At 31.7% G+C, this 24,000-nt stretch overlaps 1 protein-coding gene across 2 annotated transcripts in view; it reads right to left on the bottom strand.

Annotated features, from left to right (window-relative positions):
- LOC124542939 overlaps positions 1-24,000 on the bottom strand; it is a 40,151-nt gene that overhangs the window by 2,943 nt on the left and 13,208 nt on the right. For both annotated transcript variants that reach the window (XM_047120883.1, XM_047120884.1), the window contains one exon: positions 20,356-20,554. In XM_047120883.1, the coding sequence (XP_046976839.1) occupies positions 20,356-20,554 (199 nt within the window). The remainder of the gene's footprint in view (positions 1-20,355; positions 20,555-24,000) is intronic.

Genomic DNA, 24,000 nt, shown 5'->3' with positions numbered 1-24,000 from the left:
TTTATTATAGAATTTGTATATTTTATCATGCAAGAAGATTTTTATACCGTACGAACTAGAATTTTTAATCTATAATCTTAAGTTTAGAAGGGCTGCAGTTTGCTATCTGACTGGATCCAGAATCTAGCTGATGGTACGCCGAGGATACCGTGATTGGGCCCTTAGTCATTAAAACTATCAAGTATAACTGGAAATTTTCATTTAAAAAAAAAAATGCTATTTTTGTTTAATTAAATCGAAGCACAAAATTAGTTTTCATCGGATTGGCGAACAGTACTATAATTATATTATAGAATCATAACAACATCATCGGCGCTTAAATATTCATTTTCAATAATATAATTTATAACTAATTAACATACATTGATATTTCAAACGTTCTTTTATCCAAAGTGACCCCACTCCGAGTCTAGCTGGTATTATTTGTATAACAAATAATTGTGAACAATTGGAATTAAACCTACTTAAGTACCTTTATTATTGTAATTACTTTCTGTACAATAAACTGCTGATAATTAATTATTATAAGGAGGATAGAATTTAAAGTATTATAGGTTTTTATATCAATATATATATATGTATGATCCGGAAAAGTATTTTATATCATTATATCACAGTATAAGTCCGCCATTTTTTATTGTTTATCTGTAAGAGTCGAGATGGCCCAGTGGTTAGAACGCGTGCATCTTAACCGATGATTGTTCGAACCGTTTTCAGTTTGGGAATTTTGGTGTCAAAAATTTAAATTGCTCTGGTTGACTGTTGTACATAAAGTAGATGAAATTTTTGAAACCACAAAATAGTTTTGATTCTTTTGCACAGTCTGCACACAAAAGTATGGTTTTTCATTATGACAGCCCCAAACAGCATATTTCTTTAGCCAATCAGCAAAAATATTGAGAGAACTTGGTTGAAACGTATTACTGCAACCAGTCCTGATGTTGCACCGTCTTTTCAGAATTCTATTGGCAGTGTTCACATAGTAGTACATTGACATCAAAAGAGGATTGACTAAAAATATGTACAGATTTTAATCTTAACCTTTTCATTTTCTCACAAAATGGCAACAAGTTATCAAACGAAATTACATATATATATTTTTATCAAATGGAAATAAATACAGCTAAAGATATTTTGAATTGGCATAAAAAATGTTCTTTTTCAAAGTATATATATTATAAGCTATAATATTGATGGAGTGTAATTAAAATCCATTTAGTTATTTATCCCATAAGCACTCATCTCCTGAGGGAGGCGACCAGTCTTAATCATATAGCATAAAGTAAGACTATATAGGCTTACTTATTATAGTCGGTAAGCTTACGATTGGCCAGTATCATATTTTTTTAGCTCATCTAGCACCTACAACCAATATTGCATCTTAGTTTGGAGACTGATCCAGTCTAAGATGGGACACGCTTGCCTAGAATACTGTAAGCCGAATAACGTTATACAATGTTGCACTCAAAGCACCCGACAATTCCAGTTATCGTGATAAAGTACTACCCAAGCTAGGTGACACGCTAGTGACTAAACCTAATTTTATTTATTTTTCTTACAATATTATAAATAGAGAACCCAATTCTACACCGTCACGAGACCTCTTCCACTAAGGTTGAATCGGTTGAAGGAAGAGATCGGTCTTCGGCGATAAGAATGCCCTAATGACGTCTGTTATTTTGTACTATTGCAATTGTTTTGTCTAGAAAGAAAATATTATTAATTTTACGTTAAGCCTAAAATAAATGACACAAAAGCAATCATCCAAGCGAATAATGGCGATAATAACACACGCGAAACTGTGTATTTCCGAATATTCTTGACATAGTTTTATTGAAACAAGATAATTAAATAAGCCGTCGCAAAAATGTTAAATCAAACATTTCAAACAACAAACACTATTGATGCTAATAAACCAGATGCTGTTATAATCAGTACTTCGTTACGAGTTAATATCAAAAACAATGGATGTATGATTGCATGAAAAAATCATAAAATAGAACAGCGAGTGAGTGTCCATATTACGCTGAATAATTCCTTGTACCGGATATTCAAACGTGATGTTCAATTTAAAATCTCATTAAAATCTGTTCTGCAATTCTCTCAACTTATTAACGTCCATATAAAAAGCTTTTATGGACTTTTAACTAAGTCTATTACATCACAAGTTGTATGAAACTAAAATTTAATATATATTTAAAAAATAATAATAATAAGCTCTTTGAAACTATTTCACTGATGTAAAATAATAATATAACTATCCACACGTTTAATAACGATTCAATAAAATCATGATTTTCCAGAAGAAAATGGAACTTTAAAAATGAACACATCAAACAAAGCAAAGAGATTAATATGAAAACAATATTTTTATTTCATTAATAACTTTGTAAATGGATACCTTTTTTTTTTAAAAAAAAAAATGTTATTTCAGCATCAATAGCTCTCAAAAAGCGCACTCTCAATCAAAACAAATTTCATCGTTAAAAAAAAAAAAAAACAATTCAATGTACCGGAATAGATTCACGTATGTATAGAGAGATCTTTGTTTTTAAATATTTGCTCACAGCCTTTAAATAATGGGAAGCTGCAACCTGTACGGAGGCCGTACGTTTCTATCGAAAGTGCGTTATGTATGGAAACTAAACTTAATTGAGTCCTGCAGGTTAACGAGATAGAGCGGACGAGTGAGCTAAAAATTGAGGATCTAGTTTTGAAGTTAATTGAATTGTGTCGGCGTTTGCGACTACATTTTACAGTTAAAACGTACAAATAAATTGTTACCAGGATAATACGCTAATAAAAACTCGATAAAACCATAAGTGGTTAATTGATAGGATTCCAGGCCGTTAATATACTCTGGGCTGTTAAGGATTCTACCCACTAAAACGGATCATATAAAAGCGGTCTAGCCACGTACTTCTCAAAACAAAGATTTTTTTGCCTATAAATGTGTTGTTGGCAGACTTCTCCATTTAGCGAAGCACTGCTTCTGAATAAAGTAAAAGTTCCTTGATTTCTCACCTAAACACGGACTAAATTAAAGTAAGATTTAGGAGCATTTAAGTACAAAAAAACAAATTCACCACTTTTCTTCACTATCGCTCAAAAAATCGATATATGAAGATTTGGCGATTTCGAATCGATCGACTCGAAGCCACATACTATTTAGTGTAAACCTTATTCTTATTCTACATTTTAAAAATAGAAATTAAAATTAAATTTATAAATATTCATCAGTTACACATTTTAGAAACTTTATATTGTATAGTATTTATTACAAAAACAAAAATAGTAACTGTTTTAGTTTTTAAAATTTAATTGAAGTTGTGTTCTCGACCGTACCTATCAATTTACTTCGTGTGTTCTCCCCATCCTTTGTGACTAAAAGCAATATACAAGCTATAAGTTGATTAAGGAAATAACTGACGCAGACTTGCGATGGTTTTCTCCTTCAACATAAATAGAAGTTTCAGCAGGAATTATGTAGTTAGCTATTTAAATAAAGTTTACAAAAAATTTAGGCTCTTTTTTTCTTAGTATTTTGATTGTTTCATTAAATTTCGCTACTATGTGTAAACTGCCAGCGTCAGTTTTATTGCTACTTTTTAGTTCGTTCCTTCTTCTACTAACGTCAGACAAGGTATGTACAGAGCAAGAAAACCTTAGTCAGTTTTCAAATTCATTATTTATCAGGTCTTAAACTCTTAGTACTTTTGAATCTAAACAACAAATCACTGCAACGCAATATGTCATTCTCAATCGGTAAAGCAGATTATCGCTCATACTGAGTACACGAAAATAGATCTTAAGGCGACGAACATTTTCTTACACCGACTGTACATGCATGCCACATTAAATTACCAATAGATACATAGTGGATATATGCTACGACTAAATATATTTCCGACATTAAATAACTATGTTATTAAGTTTATATATTATTAATAAAAAATATCTTTACTTTCAATTTAAATCTTTCAAGAAGACTGCATTGAGCTTCATTTAAAATAAAAAAATGAGAATTACGTATGTATAATATTGCGAAACATTACCATTTCGTATTATCAAATACCTCGTATGTTTTCGATTGGATTAAGGTCAACCTTATTTTATCAACCAGGAACAAATGAAATACACTGAAACCACGATCAATTATTGATTTGTAGACTTCTGGCCTTTTCGCTATTTTATAATATTTAAATGATATTATATTTAAATTCAACATAATTTACGGGAAGCCAATTCCTATTTGGTATAAATTAAATTAAAACGATTGTGGTTTTACACAATCCTCAGCCTGTGCAGTGTGCATATCTCCGGTGTGTATCGGTTAATTTTATTCAACTTAAATAATGTTTATTTCCTTTTTAATTAAATCGTATACTTTCTATACTTCGTTCGCATTTCTATGCAAGGTATTCTTTTTATTTGAAAATTAATCAAGCCAACAGATAAAAAAACCTCATAAAATAAATTAGACAGATAGATAGCAGAGTAAACTAAACTAGACGTTAACATTTCTTCGTAGTCGACTCGAGACTGATTCTCGGGTAGATTTTCACACACTTCTCGGTGTGTAAAAATATTGGGATGACATAACATGACATTTAAATATTAATCTACTTTCACACACACACACCACGTCAAGATATTTCTGTGATTTTTGTGTGGTCAAAATAAAAATGCATAAAGGGTGGAATGCATGCAAAGTCAATGTCAAAAGATATTCTAGGTAAACAATATAAGTATATATCAATACTTCCTGTTTAATTACATAGAAAAAAATTGAGTACAACATTAAATCATAAAAGTTTGACAGCAGAGAGCATCTTTAAGACGGCAAAAAAATATTATAAAAGAGGCACAATTACATTGACCGACCACGGCTATTATTCTATGAAATTATTCATATTACATTAAAACTATATATCTTCAAATATTTCTGAGACAGATATAGGCATTTATCAGGCGTGAGGTTTGGAAATGGTATCCTACTTTAAAATAATAATGGTTAAATACAAAGCGCTTCACTAATCATATTTCTTTAAAATCACTTTATAAATATCAATGTAGGCAGACAGGAAAAAAAACAACAACATTAAATAGTAGAGTCAAAAAAGTGTTATTTGTTGCCTTGTGTAATAGATGTGACAAGCGAAATATTTTCATTTTTGTCATTCTTTATTCCGCGCTAGTTGGGTGTAGACAGCGACGTAATAATAAAAGGAAAAAAAAATAGTACATTGTCAATTTAATTCATTTTTGTTCGTTATAAAATTTCAGGAAAAGTTCGGAGCTTAAAAATTCACATTGTGGTTGAGTAAAAATGTTAGTTCGTTTATAAAAACATATTGGGTTTGCGAATTTTCTAATTTAACTTATTGTGGCGACGTAAAAACAAATTAAGGGCGATGTTTCACAACAGTGCGTCGAGAGCAAACCCTGATAACTTAAATTTAATTTAATTAAAAACCAATACTGACAGCGAGAAAGCAAACATATCGGTCCAAGAGACATTTCTTATTAAGGCCTAGTTTACGAAGAAGTGGTAACAAAATAGAACAGTCTCAGGTGGAGAACCTAAATCAAAAGAATAAATTTATAACGATAGACATTATAACCAAAAACTATTATACAAAGTTAACAATACTTATACAACAATTTGTTTAATAAATTTTCCATGTACCTTTTATGAATAATACAATTCAAAATGATTTCATCCTATTCTGTCAGTCGTTTAGTCGGTATTTACCATGAAATACGTCCATACAAAGGTTAAAGTCCTGTCAATATTTAACAAATATTTTCATTTTCAGGTCGAAAATTGCAAGTAAAATGAATTTTCATTTAATACGAGGTATTGATTTCAGAGGTTAATTAATCACTGATATAGTGGTAACGCATTAATTTTATCATTAAAATTAAAAATGTTGAATATAAGTGAATCAATTATTTTTTTTAATATGACAGTACCGGGTAAGACTATGCACGCCGGATCGCACAAGTCAGTGTGAATGTATAATTTTTTTTAAAGTGTAAATAGTAAATGACACAATTATAAGATTTTTAACGACCTCCTTTAAGAAGAGTATTCCGCGATGCTGATATCAACTGTCGTTATTTTTTATTTGCCAATTTATGAGAATATCCAAGTCTCGGGGTTTCAGTTAAGTAAGAAGTCTATTAATACAATTTTTCTCAATTGCAGAGGCGAGATCTCCGTGGCTAAAATATTTTACATTACCTATATGATACGAGCAATACATAAATTGATATTAGATACGTAGATATAGGTTATAACTAACATATAATATGTCGAATATAAAGTATATAATGTACTTCCCTCGAGATCGAATAAATAGCGTGAAGGTTCGCTACGGCATGCAAATGGACACAGTTAGATTTGTAGACACCTCGGGGAGCAACTTTAAATCCGGGTACACGGCTTTTGATATAATTTCGAAAAACTCATTTACTGTTTCCCTAATTCTGAACTATGTATTAACGGATTTACATGTGTAAATATTCCAATGTTTGGTAAAAGTCTTATCCCGTGCTAAGAAGGATTCAGAGCTTAATCTACAAAGCAGCTCAACTGCGGGAAGTAGATGTATGAATATAATATGCATTTCTAGGAATTTATTTTCTATATCGGTTCCGTCTGACGCCGATTCCATTGCAGGCATTCAAAACATATTTCATATGACTAAAAATAATATTTACTCAATTCCAAGTGTGGAATTAAAATAAAGTAGTGATTATGTCAAATTAAATTCAGTCATTGCACACAACGAAATCGTCAACATTATGGTTTGTTGCGTGTGTATGGTCAGCACAAATGTCATACTAGAAAATTCATAGCAAGCGTTATGATTTAAGCAATGACTATTAAACCAGCTATTTTAGAGTTGTAGCTTCTATTCGATTTACGGTACATTATAACCTTTGATTATGTGTCTAGTTAGACTGTCAAAAGATGAGAAGGCATCGAAAAAAATAATGGCCCATATATGCATACTAAGATAGTTTGTTAGTTCGTCACGGTTATAATTTTTACTTATATGATTTTACTAATATCAATTTATAATTAAAAATGTATTTACAATTTAACAATGTGATCTTTTCAAAAATATAAATTTAAATATTTTTTTATTTAGTCCGTTCATATTGTAGCACGTAAACGATTCGAAGAAGTGATATTGTTAAATAATATTAATTCATTTCATTATATCGACATATGTATATATTGAGCTAAATTCATTTCGACCGCGCGTCATTGCAGCGATTATCTAATAACCTATAATTGTTATGTATCTGTACGAAAGCTACGGTTTGTTGACGGTCATTGGTTAAATATAAATAATATACTTATAAATGCAAAAGTAATATTTTCCATGTTATTTACCTTTCAATGGTAAACAATTGGGATGAAGGTTCATTTGTTATGAAGTTGTATAAATTCCGCACAAGTGAAACCGCGAATTCCATAAGTAAAATATATCTGTTAATATAATATATGCCTTTCTTTAGACTCGGTTATTTTAAATATTACTTTTAATATTTCACGTAATTATTTTGTCATTTTCATTGGTCACATCTCCACGTGACCATATAGGCAAGCGTACGAATGGGTTAGTGGAAACGCTTTTACGGACTTGGATACCGTGGAGCTTCAAAGCCTTATCAAAAGGGGAAAGAACGTAGTCTAGATCTGAGACATTTCCATAACAATACAGCTATCTAGTAAAATCTCATAAGCTTCCTTTAGCAGGTAATAAACATGAATAATCCATTTCACTTCATTTGTTTTTTCGAGATCGATGATTTTATTATTTTTACCAAATGTAGCAAATAGTGCTGTAGACTGTTCTGACAGTATGAGTGATCGACGTCGAAACCGAAGCCGAGCGAATTATAATTTTAAGCTTAAATTATGGAATATTACTTCATTGGTATTTTGTGATTTATTTATAAAGTTTAATGTAAATATTATTACTGTATGCTCTTATTTAATTAATATAACATTCCTACCCTGTATCGTTTACATTTATGTACCTATTAAATGACGGATGAACTAGTGTAACATGATTTTCATTTTTAAAGATGCAGTACGGTTGAGACAACGGCACAATATTTCCTGCCAGTCATCAACAACTTCAACTGTCAAAATATGATGCTTGAAAAAATATTTCCGAAAATGCTGTTACATTTCCAACAATGAAACTAAAACAATTCCGATTGTGGTTTCATTCATAGTTTCACTCTAATAAAATGTATATCTAGATGTAACATTAGTTATATGCGGCTTCGTTGCCTACGTCATCGCTGTATATAATCAATCTATCTATCATACGAACAATATCCGTCCATAACCGCAAAGCTGCTGTATCCTCGTTCATGTCACGTCAATCTTTACAATAAACGTACCATGAAATCATATTTCCCATCGACTTAACGAAATACACAAGGTGGAAATTGATGCAAGGCAGCCGAGTGAGTTCTATATCCGTCGTAGGTGGGTTACAATACTTGCTTTAATTACGTTCAACCTGCAGATAATACGATAGTAATAATAATGATATAATTTTGGACGGTTGAGAAATGTTTTCCTTTACATTAAATATTAGTTTTGTGTCATTTATAGTTTACATATGATTATTTGTTTAATATGTTATAAAAAGTACATACACTTTGAATGATTTCGCAATTAGTACTAATCGAATATCCCCTACGTCCATTATTTTCCATCATTATTCTGAATGCTGTTTTTGTAAAAAAAAAAAAAAATTTGGTATAAATGCATAATGCTAGCGATCTGCGTGCGTAGAGCACCGTCACTCAAGATAATATAAAAGCAACTTCTACGCCGTGCGTAGCGAGACCTTTCTAACAGAAATATAATTATTGAATTGTATTGAGACACTCCCTCTATTTAAGCTTAAAGTGATAGAAGAGTCGAGATGGCCCAGTGGTTAGAACGCGTACATCTGAACCGATGATTGCGGGTTCAAACCCAGGCAAGTACCGCTGATTCATGTGCTTAATTTGTTTTTATAATTCATCTCGTGCTCGGCGGTGAAGGAAAACATCGTGAGGAAACCTGCATGTGACAAATTTCATAGAAATTCTGCCACATGTGTATTCCACAAACCCGCATTGGAACAACGTGCTGGAATATGTGGAGGCCTGCGACTTTTTACAATGTTTTGCAGCTCTTAAACTAAGAGTGAAGCGTACATTACGTTGAAAAAAAATTTATTAGCACCAACGCTATTAGGGATCCGATTTAGTGTTGCTCCCAGGATAGAGATAATTTATTGGTTTATTGACAATATATTGCATAATTAATTATCACAAATGTACAAGTTCTGATGTAGTTACTCCCGTAACAATTATTTTGAGTTCACTGATAGTATACTTGATATAATTTTATAGAAAAGCGTTGTATATCGTCATGTATTTGTGATTCACAGATACATGACGATATACAACGCTTTTGACGAGGTATACATGCGATTGTGGGGACTAACACTTCGTAGCATATAAACGTCCCTCAGCTAGACAAAGGCCTTCCCCCTGTACATGGCAAAAACATGTTACAAAATTTCACCCATCCTAAGTAAGTTATCTCACGATGTTTCCCTCCTGTTTCCAATTAAGACCTCGAAAAAGATTGCCAACATTTTACAAAAAATTTTTGGAAGTCGTTTTTATTCTTACTGATACATTATCCTAATAAATTAGTTGTTTCTATAAATTATATTATAAATTTTGATTCATTGGCAGACAAAACTCGCGATAAAAGCATCTAGATGGCGGAATTACGCATAACGCACAAAAATATAATCATCTTGAGAAATCCTTCTTCCAAAGTGGAAAAAACCATCTATTCGTTTTTGCTGTAAACGCAAAAAATACATAAAATACCAAAACTCAAGACAATAAGTGGTTTATAAAAACGTATATCTGTCGTATATATATAAATATTGCAATCAAAATGCATCGCTTGTGTATCAATCAAGACACATATTGGTGCCGGAGTGTGCGTCCTGAGTGACGGCGCATCAAGTACGCGGAATCCGGCCGGCACGTAACCGAAACCGAAATGTTTGAACCAGCCTGAACTGCGAGCGTGCACACGATCAAATGCATCGTGTTGGCGGATCAGAGATGCGCGGTGCACCTTCACTCAGGATACTGACTTAAATAATCTTAGCGATATTGAAGATGTTTGACAAGTTAAGAGCTTCCAACTTTATAGGTAACGAATAAAGTGGTCTGAAAGACTAAGCCACGTCTTCCAGACTGCATTTAAATTCATCGTATGGTTGATCAAGTACGAGATGGTAGCGGGCAAAGAAAGGTGCATCATATACTCACACTTACAATGCGATGGGACTGATGGGACCGGAGGACTCGAGCGGAAATTAGTTTTAAAGGAAGTGTCACAATGCTGACTTCCTAAATCCGTTGAGATTTTTTTACAAAAACATTTATCGGGTCAATCCGATATTAAACCGTACTTGATTTGCATTTGTAAATTTCATATTCATTGGGAAAGTGAATTTGAAAATTAATAGAAATATTTCCATTAAGTTTATTCCCGATAAATTTCTGTTACTTGACGCAATGAAAATAATAACAAACAGCGACATCGTTTTACGTGACAAAGTGCGATAACAGAGGGATCATCTAGACACGGCAAAGGCTTAAACAACTATAATAATCAAAGTAAACATATCTGTGACTGAATTACAGATATGAGGGTTGATTTGCAGTTAATGGTCATATCGTTCATATCGTTCATATCGTTCATTTCGAATCGATTTGAAGATGATTCGAGTCACTTACCGATATTCGGATAGCGTAAGTCGAAACCACGTTCATTTACACGTTAATTATCATGAAATCTGAAGAGGGATGCTCGCAAAGGCTTCTATAAACGATTCTCATATGAAATCCCCTTTTAATTTAAGCATTTTCCGTTCGTTTTTTAAATCGACTGCATTTGATTTTGAACTTGTTTATTCAACTTGTTCTGCTTCTAATAGCTCGTTACGACATAACCACTTAACAAATTGCTCTAAATTTGATCTTAAATGCTTTAAGGTCATATTTAGAGCTGCGCATTGAGGATGTAGGTATCGTTTACGTTGATCACGTTTCACGGAGGCATTTACGACATACATAAGTTTTATACAATATTTCGAATATGTACGTGTATTATGTACAAACGTACCTACTCGTATACGCCTGCGGTATTTAATCGAGGCAGCCTTTAAACGACAACGTGAAATATGATATTTCCACAAAAGCAGTACTATTTATTAAATTAAAAATCAACAGCACTGGTATATATATTTTAAATTTTCATACGTTAATAGAAGCAATATAAATCGTAAACAAACTAGACAAAGGTGCGGAGCGACTACATATATTTTTACATTAAATTAACATAGAACAAAGACATTTAATTACGCAAATTGCAACATCAAATACGCCTTACATTTACATAAAGCGATTCTATCAATTTAAAAAACTCATCAGGCTGACAGTAATTAATATTTGGATGAGGTTTTAAATGGGAATATCTGTAACCGAGTGGGGGCCGATGTTGATAAATCTCCCGGGGGTGAACGAAACGTTTCGTCCACAGGTTTACCGAGGCTTTAGTAACATAAGAGTTCAAATAGCGCGCTCTTTGAACCGCACGGACTGTTTATTCAATCTTAACGGTTTGAGGATTTCATTATACCAACATGGAAACAGCTTTATTTTAAAAGCTTTTAAATACTTTTAAAATTCTTACTCACGTTCTAACGATATAAAATATAGAGCTTAGAAACAATTTTGTTCTGCGGGTTTATTATGTCGCTGTAGGAGAAGCGATACATACTTGTAAAAAAAATAACAACAACAACAACAACAGCCTGTAAATTTCTCATTGCTGAGCTAAGGTCTCATCTCTCTCTTTGAGCTGAAGGTTATGGAACTTATTCCAATACGGTTTGGTGGAATATACATGTGGATAAATTTCTATGAAATTAGACACTTGCATCCTCACGATGTATTCCTTCACCGCCAAGTATATAATATAAGTATATAGTATATAATCACAAAATAATCACATGAACATGCAGTGGGTCATCTCGCCTCAAAAAAAAACCATCAAAATACGAAACACGTTTACTACAAAAAATACAAACTTTTCATTAAGCAAGCGACGACGATTATCCCTTATTGTTGTAAAGTCATTTATTTAATTAAACTGCATATTAAATAACTTTTATAAATGAATTATAAATTTTATATATGTCAGCATGTTGGTACGAATAAATATTTATTAGTTAAATTAGAATAAAAAATGTCAGCGCTTCGTAAGCGCATGTAGGCGGTTATGATCTCCCAGATAAAAATCCCACACATAAACGTAAAAAAGTTTCAAGGGTTATTTTTAAACTGTGCGGGTTAAAGAGTCAAAGAGAAAATAAACTCACAAAATGATAAGTTGGAACATTTCATCCCCTAACAAGCCCTCTCATAAAAATAATATATTTTATACGTAACATATTTAGTTTTATTCGAGGCTGAATAAAAACTTTTTCAACTGGCGTAAAATTCGATAACACAACGCTCGCGGTGTGCAATGGCGGATTTAAAAAAAATAATATAAAAGTGTAACAAGTGATTGAATACGATGAAAACATTCTATTTCTCTTCTAACTGCAATATTTCTGGTTTCAGTAAATAAATATAGGTACGTATGGATTGGATTACAAACAACAATGAACGCTATTCTAATTTATTTTGAAATACTATATGAGAGCGCTAGAACAATGCTTTGATTCAACATAAGAAATAATACTCAACTAAAAAATTGTACGACTAAACAAAACGGTGATTTAAAGTGACACCAACGCATAGCTCAAACTTTGGTGAAGAAATTATTTAAACCCAATAAATAGTGAATAATTTAAAACATGTACTTATCACATCAGAAACTTGTTGAACTATATATAGATTTTTAATTAACAATAAAATGTAACACAACTCAATCAAAGTCGCCAAAGAGGCACACCGATGATAGCCTTTGCCCTTTATTGGGCTTTTGGTTTTATGGAAAATTTGAAATATATTACATGCAAATATCAAATTATTGAAAACAATTCAACTTGTATGATTATATCGACTGTATCTTGCTTGAACAGAACATAATATTAGTTAAGGTATACTGTATAAACTATTCAGTCAGTGAAGCTTTCCATTAAGTGAACGTATCTAGTAGCATAACAATAATAATTGTTAGACTAGAGACGAGCTATCGTATTGTAGTCGATAGCGAAGACAAAGGCACATATTCTAAGTTATTGCGCACAATGTAGATACAATAGTAACCTATTACTCGAGATAATTACTAAGAGAATTTATTTCTTCAAAGAGACTTATTGAATATTTACTGTTCATTGAAATCATATTTATGTTTTCATCTATTGAATAATATTTCATATCTAATTTTATATTATAGAGTTGAAGAGTTTTTAAACGAGCTACTTACTCTCCGGAAGAGTAACGGAGCTCTTCAAATAAAAATAATTATATTTGCGTTAGATATTCCATTTACTGAAGAATGTTTTTAACGTAGACGCTACGATTTTAAATAACGAAGCTGTATCATCACAACAAAACTAACCTAGAGGAAAATCGCGTCGCAACGCTAGTCAATTATAAATTAATAACAACATTTACTAGCAATTATACCAATAACGCGACGCTTTAGTAATCATCTGGAATTATGATGTACATTCCGTACATCCACGCAGTTTGTAATTTCATATCATTTCCTATTTGTTACTGACGGTTAATATAACATTTCATATATTAATCATTCCAATCATTATTACATATATACGAAGGATAATAATATTTTGGTTTATTAGCCAAATCAAATACAAAATTCTACTAAAAATGTAATAAAAAATAATTAAAACAAAAATCAAACCACAAGAATTGTACACACGGTTTTTGAAAATGGAATAATATTTTTCGTCGTTTTATGGCACACAGTTGAGGTTTTACATGTACGCCTATCGGTTAACTAGCGACGCAAATCGTTAGAAAGGTCTTAAAAGTCCAAGTTGTGATTGACGTCGTCCAATGAATTCAGTTTGTATTCATAAAATATTTCCATCCACGTATTTAAATTCGTTGGAGGGAATAAAAGGCTTTTTCTGTACAATTATTTCTCGACAGTATTTCAGGTACGATATTACGTTTTATTATATTCCATTTGAATATATTTTAATATTTCAACGGGCGTCAATTTAAGGATATCTTCAAAGGAAATCACTTACAATATGCAGCGAAAGCTCTCGAGCGTAACTCAAGGGTAGGAAGAATTTCATAAATCTAGCCGGTTTTCGTGAGACGTGTAAAGCACAGTCAGTCTGAACTATTTTGAATTAAGTTTGAGTACTTCAGCATTTTTTGTGATAAACTTTAAGCTCGCTTTTATTAGTAAAACGTTTTATTATTTATACAGACGTATACTGAATATGTATTACTTTGTTATTAACAGAATATAAAAATTTAATGTAGTATTTAAGACACTTGTATTTTTTCATTTAAGTTATTATGATTATTTAATTTTGTTGATATGATTTTAACCCAACTGTAATATTAGTACATAGTGAGATTATCTTTTTTTAATTTAATTAATTTCGAACACCTATAAACGATAAAGTAACTCTATCTGACTGTGACTATTTCTCAGCAAAACTGCTGAACCATATTTGATCAAATTTGATATGAATCAAGCCTTAAACCCCTGTGTTCTGTAATAACATTTTAGGACTAACACCTAAGTACCAACTTCTAAAACGCGAATTAAACAGCGAGCAGCAGCAGGCTAATAAATAAATAAAAGCCTCTAAATATATAACAGCAGCAGGAAAAATTGTAAATCTTATTCCACCATGCCAGTCCGATGCAGTTGGGTAGATATTCATGTGGCAGAATTTCATCCGACATCGAGCACAGGGCAAATCACAGACACAAATTAAGCACATGAATTTATTATTTATATATAAATCGTCAATATTAAAACATATGAAATAGATGTCCTGTCGTCGACAAATACCCGGTAACTGCTTTGTAACAGGTAACGAATGGCAAATTGAGTAAACTTAGTTAAGGACATTCATAACGATGTGCTTGTTGTGTGTCAATTCTCATTTTGACGGCCTAACATTATTAGCACGTTGATTAATTCAACGGAATGTTTGCGTTTATGTCGATTTCTGTCTAATTTGCATTACCTTCGATAATCTTTGACATTTTTATCATCATCTTGAATTGTGAATTGCAATCATATTGTTGGTGGTTATAGAAATTTAGTTTTTTTTTTTTATTTTATTTAATGCTTTCAACGTGACAAAAGAATGTGACACACATTCTAAGAATTTCGTTTGAATTACTAATTCTTTTATATAATACGTGCTGAGTTTCTCACAAGAATAAATTATGCAGTTTAATCATCAGCAGTCTTAGGTGATAATAGTTTCTGTAGTGATAAAAAGTGTCAAAATAGTTTGCAAAACCCGCAAACCACAGCAACCCGCAGTTTGCAAAAAAAGCTTATGTCACAGCTTATGCTCTTGGAATTTACATGACAATTATACTATTTGGTGCTCAATGCAATCCAAAAATTCAGAACATAATGCTACATGCTGCATGAAAAATGAGGGCTCTTATAAAATTATGTGACCTAATCGTGGCTACCATATTTGAACAATTTATAATATTGTATGCGTGTAAGCGTCACAATTGCATTAAGACAAATCAGTAGATGTTTAATTATCATTTTACATGTCGGTTAATTCTGATGGCGATACATTTTTATGGTGAGCCTGACTTGTTTATGCAGTCAGACTTGGCTCTAGATGATCTCAAGCACAGGCACGGAGTTCTGTATATAAAGCTTTTATAACAAATAAAGGATTTCGAATCAGATTTCATTATTGAGAAGACTTTAAATTATTTGATAAGCAATAAAAAAAGAGAACAATAAACAGTATAACTGATAATAGTCTCTGTATAACGCTTGTTGTTAGCGAGATTAAAATAAGTCATCGTGATCGTGACACGCGTTTTTTTTACAATGTAAAATATTCAAAGGTATGAAAGACAACGGCCGCTAGTTAACAAGATCGGAGGTCACGATGGTTGCATTACACACATAAGGGTTCGAACCGTTTGTCGTCCAAATTTAACCGCCAATATCTTTTATTTGGCGTCAAAATCCAAAGCGTAGCTAAGTAAGAGGAAGAAAATTTTCAGACGAGAACGGAAGTCACTGAAGCCTATTCTACCCATTTGTATAACAAAACAATATGAAGGGTTAGAAAAGTTATTACGCCGATCTATCAGTATTGAGTTCAGGGTAATATATACTATGAAATATGAATAAAATAAACAAAAATATTATAAAGGAAAATATGTTTTGTTATTTTATTTAGTTCAAAACCATCTCACACCGTGAACGGTTTGACTCTTTCGCAGCGTTCAAACTTTTGTGAGAAGTTTTTGTATTTTATTTTGTGAATACCAGACATTTTCTTGTAAACTTTTTGACGCATTTAACGTATAATTTATATTTAATAAGTTCTACATTGAGCTGAAGTTTTGCATGAATTTTCAGTACCAGTGACAATATAATCTTACTAAATTGACTCAATAACTTCATTTTTATTTTAAAATTATATTTTTTTCTCTAATGTTTTCTATTTAATTGTACTATTATAATGTACGATACAGTACGATTACATAGTTCTTTTATGTAGCACGATTAAATCTATAGTCTATACATATAATATAATTGGAGGGTCTGTTTGTAATATTAAAATAACATTTGTTTTTACTAAATTCATATAAATGTATATACGGTACTTATACCGAAACAACATTTTTTTATAATTTTATCTTACTGTCCGTTAGTTCGTAATAACCTAATACAGAAAACTGTCTATTAAAAACTCATTTATTAATATTTAAAAAATTTAGAAAAGAGCATTTGCCGTAGATAATATCGAAAACGATAATGATTACCGTTAGTGGTAAGGAGTCTGGCCAGTATACCTCATACCATTACCGCGCTATCGTACCAGATTTAAAATTACTAGCATAACACTGATCACTTATTAGGACGTTTCAACAGCATATTACATCCCAATAGTTTTAGTGCCCTAGCATCCGCGTATCATGCTTGTATCCGAACAGTTTCCGTACCCTAAATTGTATTAATATACCTTTGTATAAAGTATGCTGCACTAAACCACTCCGTCACAAGTCTACACTTCGTAAGGCAAAGAGGAAACTTAAACTCTCAATAATTGTTAATTTCAATCTAGTGTTATACAACAAGTAACACAATAAGAGCACGCATACTAACATATGATATTTACCATTCTACGAACCAGAAATAAATATAAAAACAGAACTATTTCCAGAGTTTTATTTCATTTATTTCATACTTGGTTATAACTCGTGTAAATACTTCAAACCTTTATTTAAAAAGACTTTTATTTCCTTTCTAATTCACAAAGTATGTACAGCCAGTTTGTCATGAAGCTACTACCGGCTCAGAATGTTGATCCTACTGGGAAAAGCAGACAAGAAACTCGGTGTTGAATTGCAAAATCAAACCTCGTATCTCGAACAAATTCCACGAACAATCTAAACCTTTTTATTTGTTTATCTTCATTGAATTCCTGATCATTAATTAATAATAATCTGATTCCGATATAATCCGCCTGAGTTTAAATTAATTGCATCGATACGGAATCCAATAACATATCGTTTTGGTTTTATTAAAGCTCTACATAACGTACGGTTAAGCTGTGTATATTACTAAACCTTTTATATCTAAAACTGAATATATAAACCAAATATGGCACATATCACGAATTTTTGATATATTATTATTTATAGTCCGCGCGATACTAATAATATAATTAATCAATTGGTCGGAAAGCCTAAATATTTTTACATTTCGCTTTGAACTCGTATCATTCAATTAATTAGCCTAGTTGATTATATTCATTTCTCGTACAGTAATGATGCGTTAAAACTTTAATACATTTTATAATAAATTAAACAGAAACCGCTCATTTCAGTTTTCGATATAATAGTTAATCTTCGAAATTAATTTCAATTTGTAAATTATTTCATGTTCAATGTTTCCTTTAAAACAAAATGTTTTAATTATACAAAATAATACGAAGTAAAAATATGAATTTCTTCATTTTTGTTTATTATTTTTTAAGCAATTAATTTATTAATAGCTTGTAGTTAATTTAATGTCTATAATCTATACACGTTTAAAATTAGAATGACATAACATAATTACTCGAATCGACATAAGATCATAAGATCGCCTGTTTTTGCCGAAAAACAAACGAGTTGTTTATCGATTCGTCTCATAATAGCCGGCGCGTTAGAAAACTTTTACTATATACCACGTTGAGTCACTCACAAAAATCGCTCATTTCACTTTGCGGGTTATAAGGCCTTGTCTGTTGATATTGATGAGTATGAGAATCGAAAACTTCATCAAACTTAAAAACTACAATAGTCGTTATGTCACTGAGATAGAACACTAATACAAATTAAAAAAAAATCTACCTATAGATACATATCCTATACACAGGATCAGTGGCGGATTTACCAATAGGCTAAGTAGGCTGGAGCCTAGGGCGGCAGGTTTAGAGGGGCGGCAAATTTAGCCGAAATTTGTTGTTATCTTACAGAAATAAAAAAAATACTTATAATTCTGTGTATACACATAACGTCCGTAATCCGAATACTCGTCACTACATAGCCGGTTGGAATATATATAAATATACTAGTAACTGACTGAAATATCATCTAGTTTATAGTATTACCATACTAATAATGGGAAAAAAACCGATGTAATGAGGACGATACAACAACAACAACAAATTATAAATGATGCAAAAAAAAATTAGGGGCGGCAAAAATTTAATAGCCTACTAGCGGCAGATTTGTAAATCCGCCACTGCATGTGATGACAAACATACATAGAATTCGATTTTTGAATTCAGAAATATGATATATGATACGGTCATCACCAAACAACTCAAATATTGCAAATAAGGTTAATAGTTCAATTGCAGCAGCGTGGTATAATTAAATAAGAAACTAACAAGCGATATTCTGCCAAGCATTATTATACACTGGTAACATTAACGGTGACGTGTTCAAAATGTTTAAAAGGTATAATCCTTTGTCATTATTACACAGTCTTGTTACTTGTAAGAAATTGAACAGCTCTTATAAAACTGATAGTAAGCGGTTTGGCTTTGCTTCTGGACTCAACGGACTGGACTCAACGGAACACAAAAATATTCAGTATTGGTGCTTGGCGGTAGAAATATCTGACGAGATAGTGGTATCTGCTTATACGGTCTTTCACAAAGCCCTATCAATAAGTGAGCATTACAACCTTTAACGTTTATTAAGCCTCAGAATTTAAGTGTTTATTAGCCAGTGTTAGGTTAGGTTAGTATCATATCAGCGTGGCAGGGTTTCTTAAAATAACTCCACATCATTGAATTTTCATACCGTGCTCAGCGGTGAAGGAAACATCACGCGGACTATACTCTGAACCTCTCATTATAAAGAGAGCTCTGCAGTTTAAATAAAACATAGCAAATGTGGCCTCCTGCACATCGCACGTGAACGCCAACAAACATAAATAATACATCAAACATTAAATATTTAAGTGAAGGCTTTTATGTACACTTTAATAATTATTATTAACGGATAATATTGAAACATGTAACTGACTCTGAGGCATATCGAAATAAATAGCTGCATTAAACCGCCGCAAAAAAAAACTAAATGTATAAAAAAATATCCTTTACATTTTATATTATCTCTAGAAAAAACTCCACGCATACTATCACATAACGATTTGACAGATAGAAAAATCGATTTCCAAATTGTCACATTAGTGATGGTGTGAGTTAAATTTACCTTTATTAAAGGAGACGTGTTTAGTTTTACTTAGACAGACGATAGATTGTTGTGGTCCGAAAATTATATCACGAAAATATCCTTTTAACAGTCCAAGTAGTCAAACAATAAACATAAGTCAGATGTAACAGGAAAATTGTTAAATTAAGATATATTTATCACGTACTCAACGACACTATTATGTAATATGTAAATTTGATCAATACAATGAATATATTATCTGTGAACGCAAATCTGCAATCGTTTGATCACGTTAATAATCTATTGGAAGAAATCGATATTAATACTAAATATATTTACCTGCACATATGTTGCAAGCTCTGCACGCGCTTAAATCGGGATACGGGATACAGAAGTTGTACTCTGACGGGTCCCAGCACTGGGCGTAGGTTCAAGAAGAATAGATAGCGGCCACTGCGCGACGTCTCCACTGCGTTCTCTATGAATTCCACAATAGTCTGCGCTTTGAACATCGTACAGCCCCCGAAGCAGAAGTTACCTGAAATGAATACTTTGTTAATATGTTGATTCCTTTTCAATTATATCTCCACTAATCGATTTAGTGTAATTACTGATGCTTCACCGAATGTTCCGAAATCAAGTTCCAAATCAATCCCTGGGTCTAGATACAATAAATAAAAATTTTAACAAAAAGAAAAACCGACTTCAAACAAAACACTATTTTACAACAAATGAATATGCACTAAAATGTAATAAAAATAATTGCGTATTTAACATGTTTTTAGAGTCCTCCTAAGTAAAATGAAATGAAAAGTATTAGACTACTTAAAAGTCGATCTAAGATTATATACTGTAGTTATAATTATTGCTATATTTGGAGTCGGTGTCAAGAAGGTGTCGGTGTTTTTGTGACAAGAAAAGGTATCGCGGGGTAAATACACAAAAAATATTCTATAATTCTTCGTCCAATAGTACTCGATCTACGACTGGTATCGTTAATCGTATATTAATCACGTGTCAAGTTAATAACTAATTATAATCAAAACTAGTCGAAATTACAACTTAATTCCATCCCAGAACTAAATATTTTTTCAAATATTATACGATACGTACAGAATAAAACGAAAATATAAATAAAGACATCTTGTTAATAATACAATACTATAGAATACCCCTTCGTCGTGACTATAATTATATCGGACAGTACGGCAAATTACGTGACTACCCCATACTTTTAATTTTATTTGTACGATAAATAAATTCAATAAACCTCAATCAACGAACGGCGGCGGCGTATAAGTTTTAAAATCGCAATTTGTGTTTACAATTCATCTCAGGCAAAGTTCAGTCTGCACTGAAGAAAAACATCGTTAATAAGAACCACAGGAAATCTGCCGGTTTTCGATGAAATTCTAATGTTTGCATATCGTTAACCTGCAATAAAGTCTAATAGAGACGAGGAAATCTTTGCATAGTAATGGAAAGTTACTCATCAAAACTTTATAAACGTGTCAATGCAAATTCTAGATCAAGTGTAAAAATAAAACTGTCTGCTGTCGAGCTAAACTAAAAAGAGAATCGATTATTATTTATTCATATCCAATTTTATGAACGAATCAATAATATCTATAAGGTCAGGGGTAAACCCCGTATCTAAAATTGTCAAAGCTGAAAGGTCAACCAATTATTTATCTGATATTATCGGAAACAAAGACAAAATATTTAATTCAAATTTTGCCGCATAGGCAACTGGGTCTTCGCAGGGTATAAATACATACTTTGAATCTGGTTTACATCATTTATTATGTATGCTACTTTCCGTCGCCGGTTTAAGGATTAACCGGTTCATCCTGAACGAAAATAGCTTGGTCAAAACGTATTAGACTCGATGTCAGTGTTTCCTAGAATAGTTCACCTCTATTATGAATACAGACGTTTCAGAGAAAACTTGCATCTTGGACTAATTAAGGCTTATTTATAATGAGATCGAGCCTGCATTCTCTGCACCATTGAGAGTAATATTGACCAACTATTACGTTTATTTTACATACAACAATGTGCGGAGTTTCATTAAAATCAACGTGTTTCAATCATTCTCACAAAGACATTTTGAGAGACAGTTTTAATAAAGTTATTTCTTTGTCCTAAATACTTTTTCATTATTCATAATTATCTTTACTTTGTAAAAGGAATGCATAAAACAGATTACATTACAGATAGATTTGTATTTTTTTTAGCAAGATAAACTATCAAAATATAATTTAAAAGGCCAAGTAGCTTTTACACACACATACATAACCACAGATAACTAAAGAAAACTATGAATGCAATGCACACACTGCACTCGATAAAATAATATATTGTTATACAAAAGTTAGAAAACCAACGCATTCATATCCAATTTTAGCGAATGAAAATGCGTTCAATTGGCATTATTTCCGGAGTAAATCTGCTCATGTACAGAACGAGTTTAGTCTTCCTATTGAAACTAAGTTGTGAGTAGCCGCGGTTGAGGTTTTAGCTCTCGCTTTCATAATGTAATAAATGCTTGAAGTAAGCAAGTCTATCCGAAGCTAATTTGATTTAGTCTAACACGCTTTGAATCAAATAGTTTCCTCTGACATAATCCTAAAATAGAGGTTTGTAAGGTAAATTTTAGTTTAGTTTGCTAAATCATTCAACTATGCCAGAATTTATTATAAAAGTTATCATTCGTTTTATAACGTGACCACATAACAGTGAGCTTGATAATTTGTTAATCTCAGAAACGAACGAATAATGAAAGAAAGAAAAATATTCGTTAATTTCACACGGTCAAGTCTCGTGTGATCCAGACATGACTATATGTAGAAATTAAAAAGATCTAGAATTAAATTCAAATTTTTTTCTGTCACTGTCTTGTGACTTGTAACTAAGAAATTTAATTCTTGTATGTTACCAATAATTATGTTTTTTTTTTTGACAAAGTGTACTCACTATGAAAGAATGCTATGGTTTCATGTGATGTATCTACTATTATTTTAAACTATGCACGTATTACGTACAGACGGATCTGATTTTCAAAGTTTCGTTACTTAATATTACCATATAGACGTGTAAATATGTTGCATTCGTTGTTATTTTCGTTAGATGGTTTGATTGAATATGAATGAAAATATTTTTCACCTCGTATTTATTGAGTATGAATTCCTGAAATAGCGTTACATTGAAATTCCGTTTTGTGCCGAATAAAATAAATATTTCCAATACGCTCCGTTATACTCGAATGTCCAGCTTTACGTAGTTCTACGTGACTTTAGATACGTCATAGTTTTCATTTTTAAATGTTCCTATCTTTAGCAAATGTTTAGTTGAACATATGCTGTATTCCAGGTGTTGTTTATTTAACATCTGAAAAATGGTGCAAGGTTGAAATTGTACTTTATAAAACATCACTGAAACTTTATTAATGTTACATTTGAGAATCTTAAATGATATTTTTATCAAGTCTACTAGTAAACAGCACAAAACATATAATTTCGTCTGACTTCAAACAATTCCAATGAAAATTTTGTGGTATTATGTTACAAAAGGAAAATCATTATATCATGTTTAATGTTAGTTCGCTGACATTATTTATTCACATTTGTCGATTCGATTTTTAAACATGAATGCTATTAAATGTACCAAATATTCGCGTACGAAATAGAATTATTTAGTAGCTCGCAAAACGCAAAAGGTCGTTTTATATCGTGCAACGCGAAACCTACCACCCACACTCGTGACATGGAACCGAAGGTAAGTGTTTGTATAATTATATATAAACAAATAAACATTGTAAATGCATCGCTCGGTATGCGCATGATAAATTAAATAGACGACGAACGTGTTACAAATTAAATTTAATCTTAATTTCTCGCAAACGCAATTTCAAAATGAAAAGTGTTAAGCAAATGGAACCTCAATTTCATTCGAAATGACTAGTCTAATGATATCCTACACGTT

Source organism: Vanessa cardui, chromosome Z (genome assembly GCF_905220365.1).
Source record: "Vanessa cardui chromosome Z, ilVanCard2.1, whole genome shotgun sequence".
In the NCBI taxonomy this organism is placed as follows: Eukaryota; Metazoa; Arthropoda; class Insecta; order Lepidoptera; family Nymphalidae; genus Vanessa; species Vanessa cardui.
Note: the sequence above shows the minus strand (reverse complement) of the source record. Positions and strands in the feature narration are given on the sequence as shown.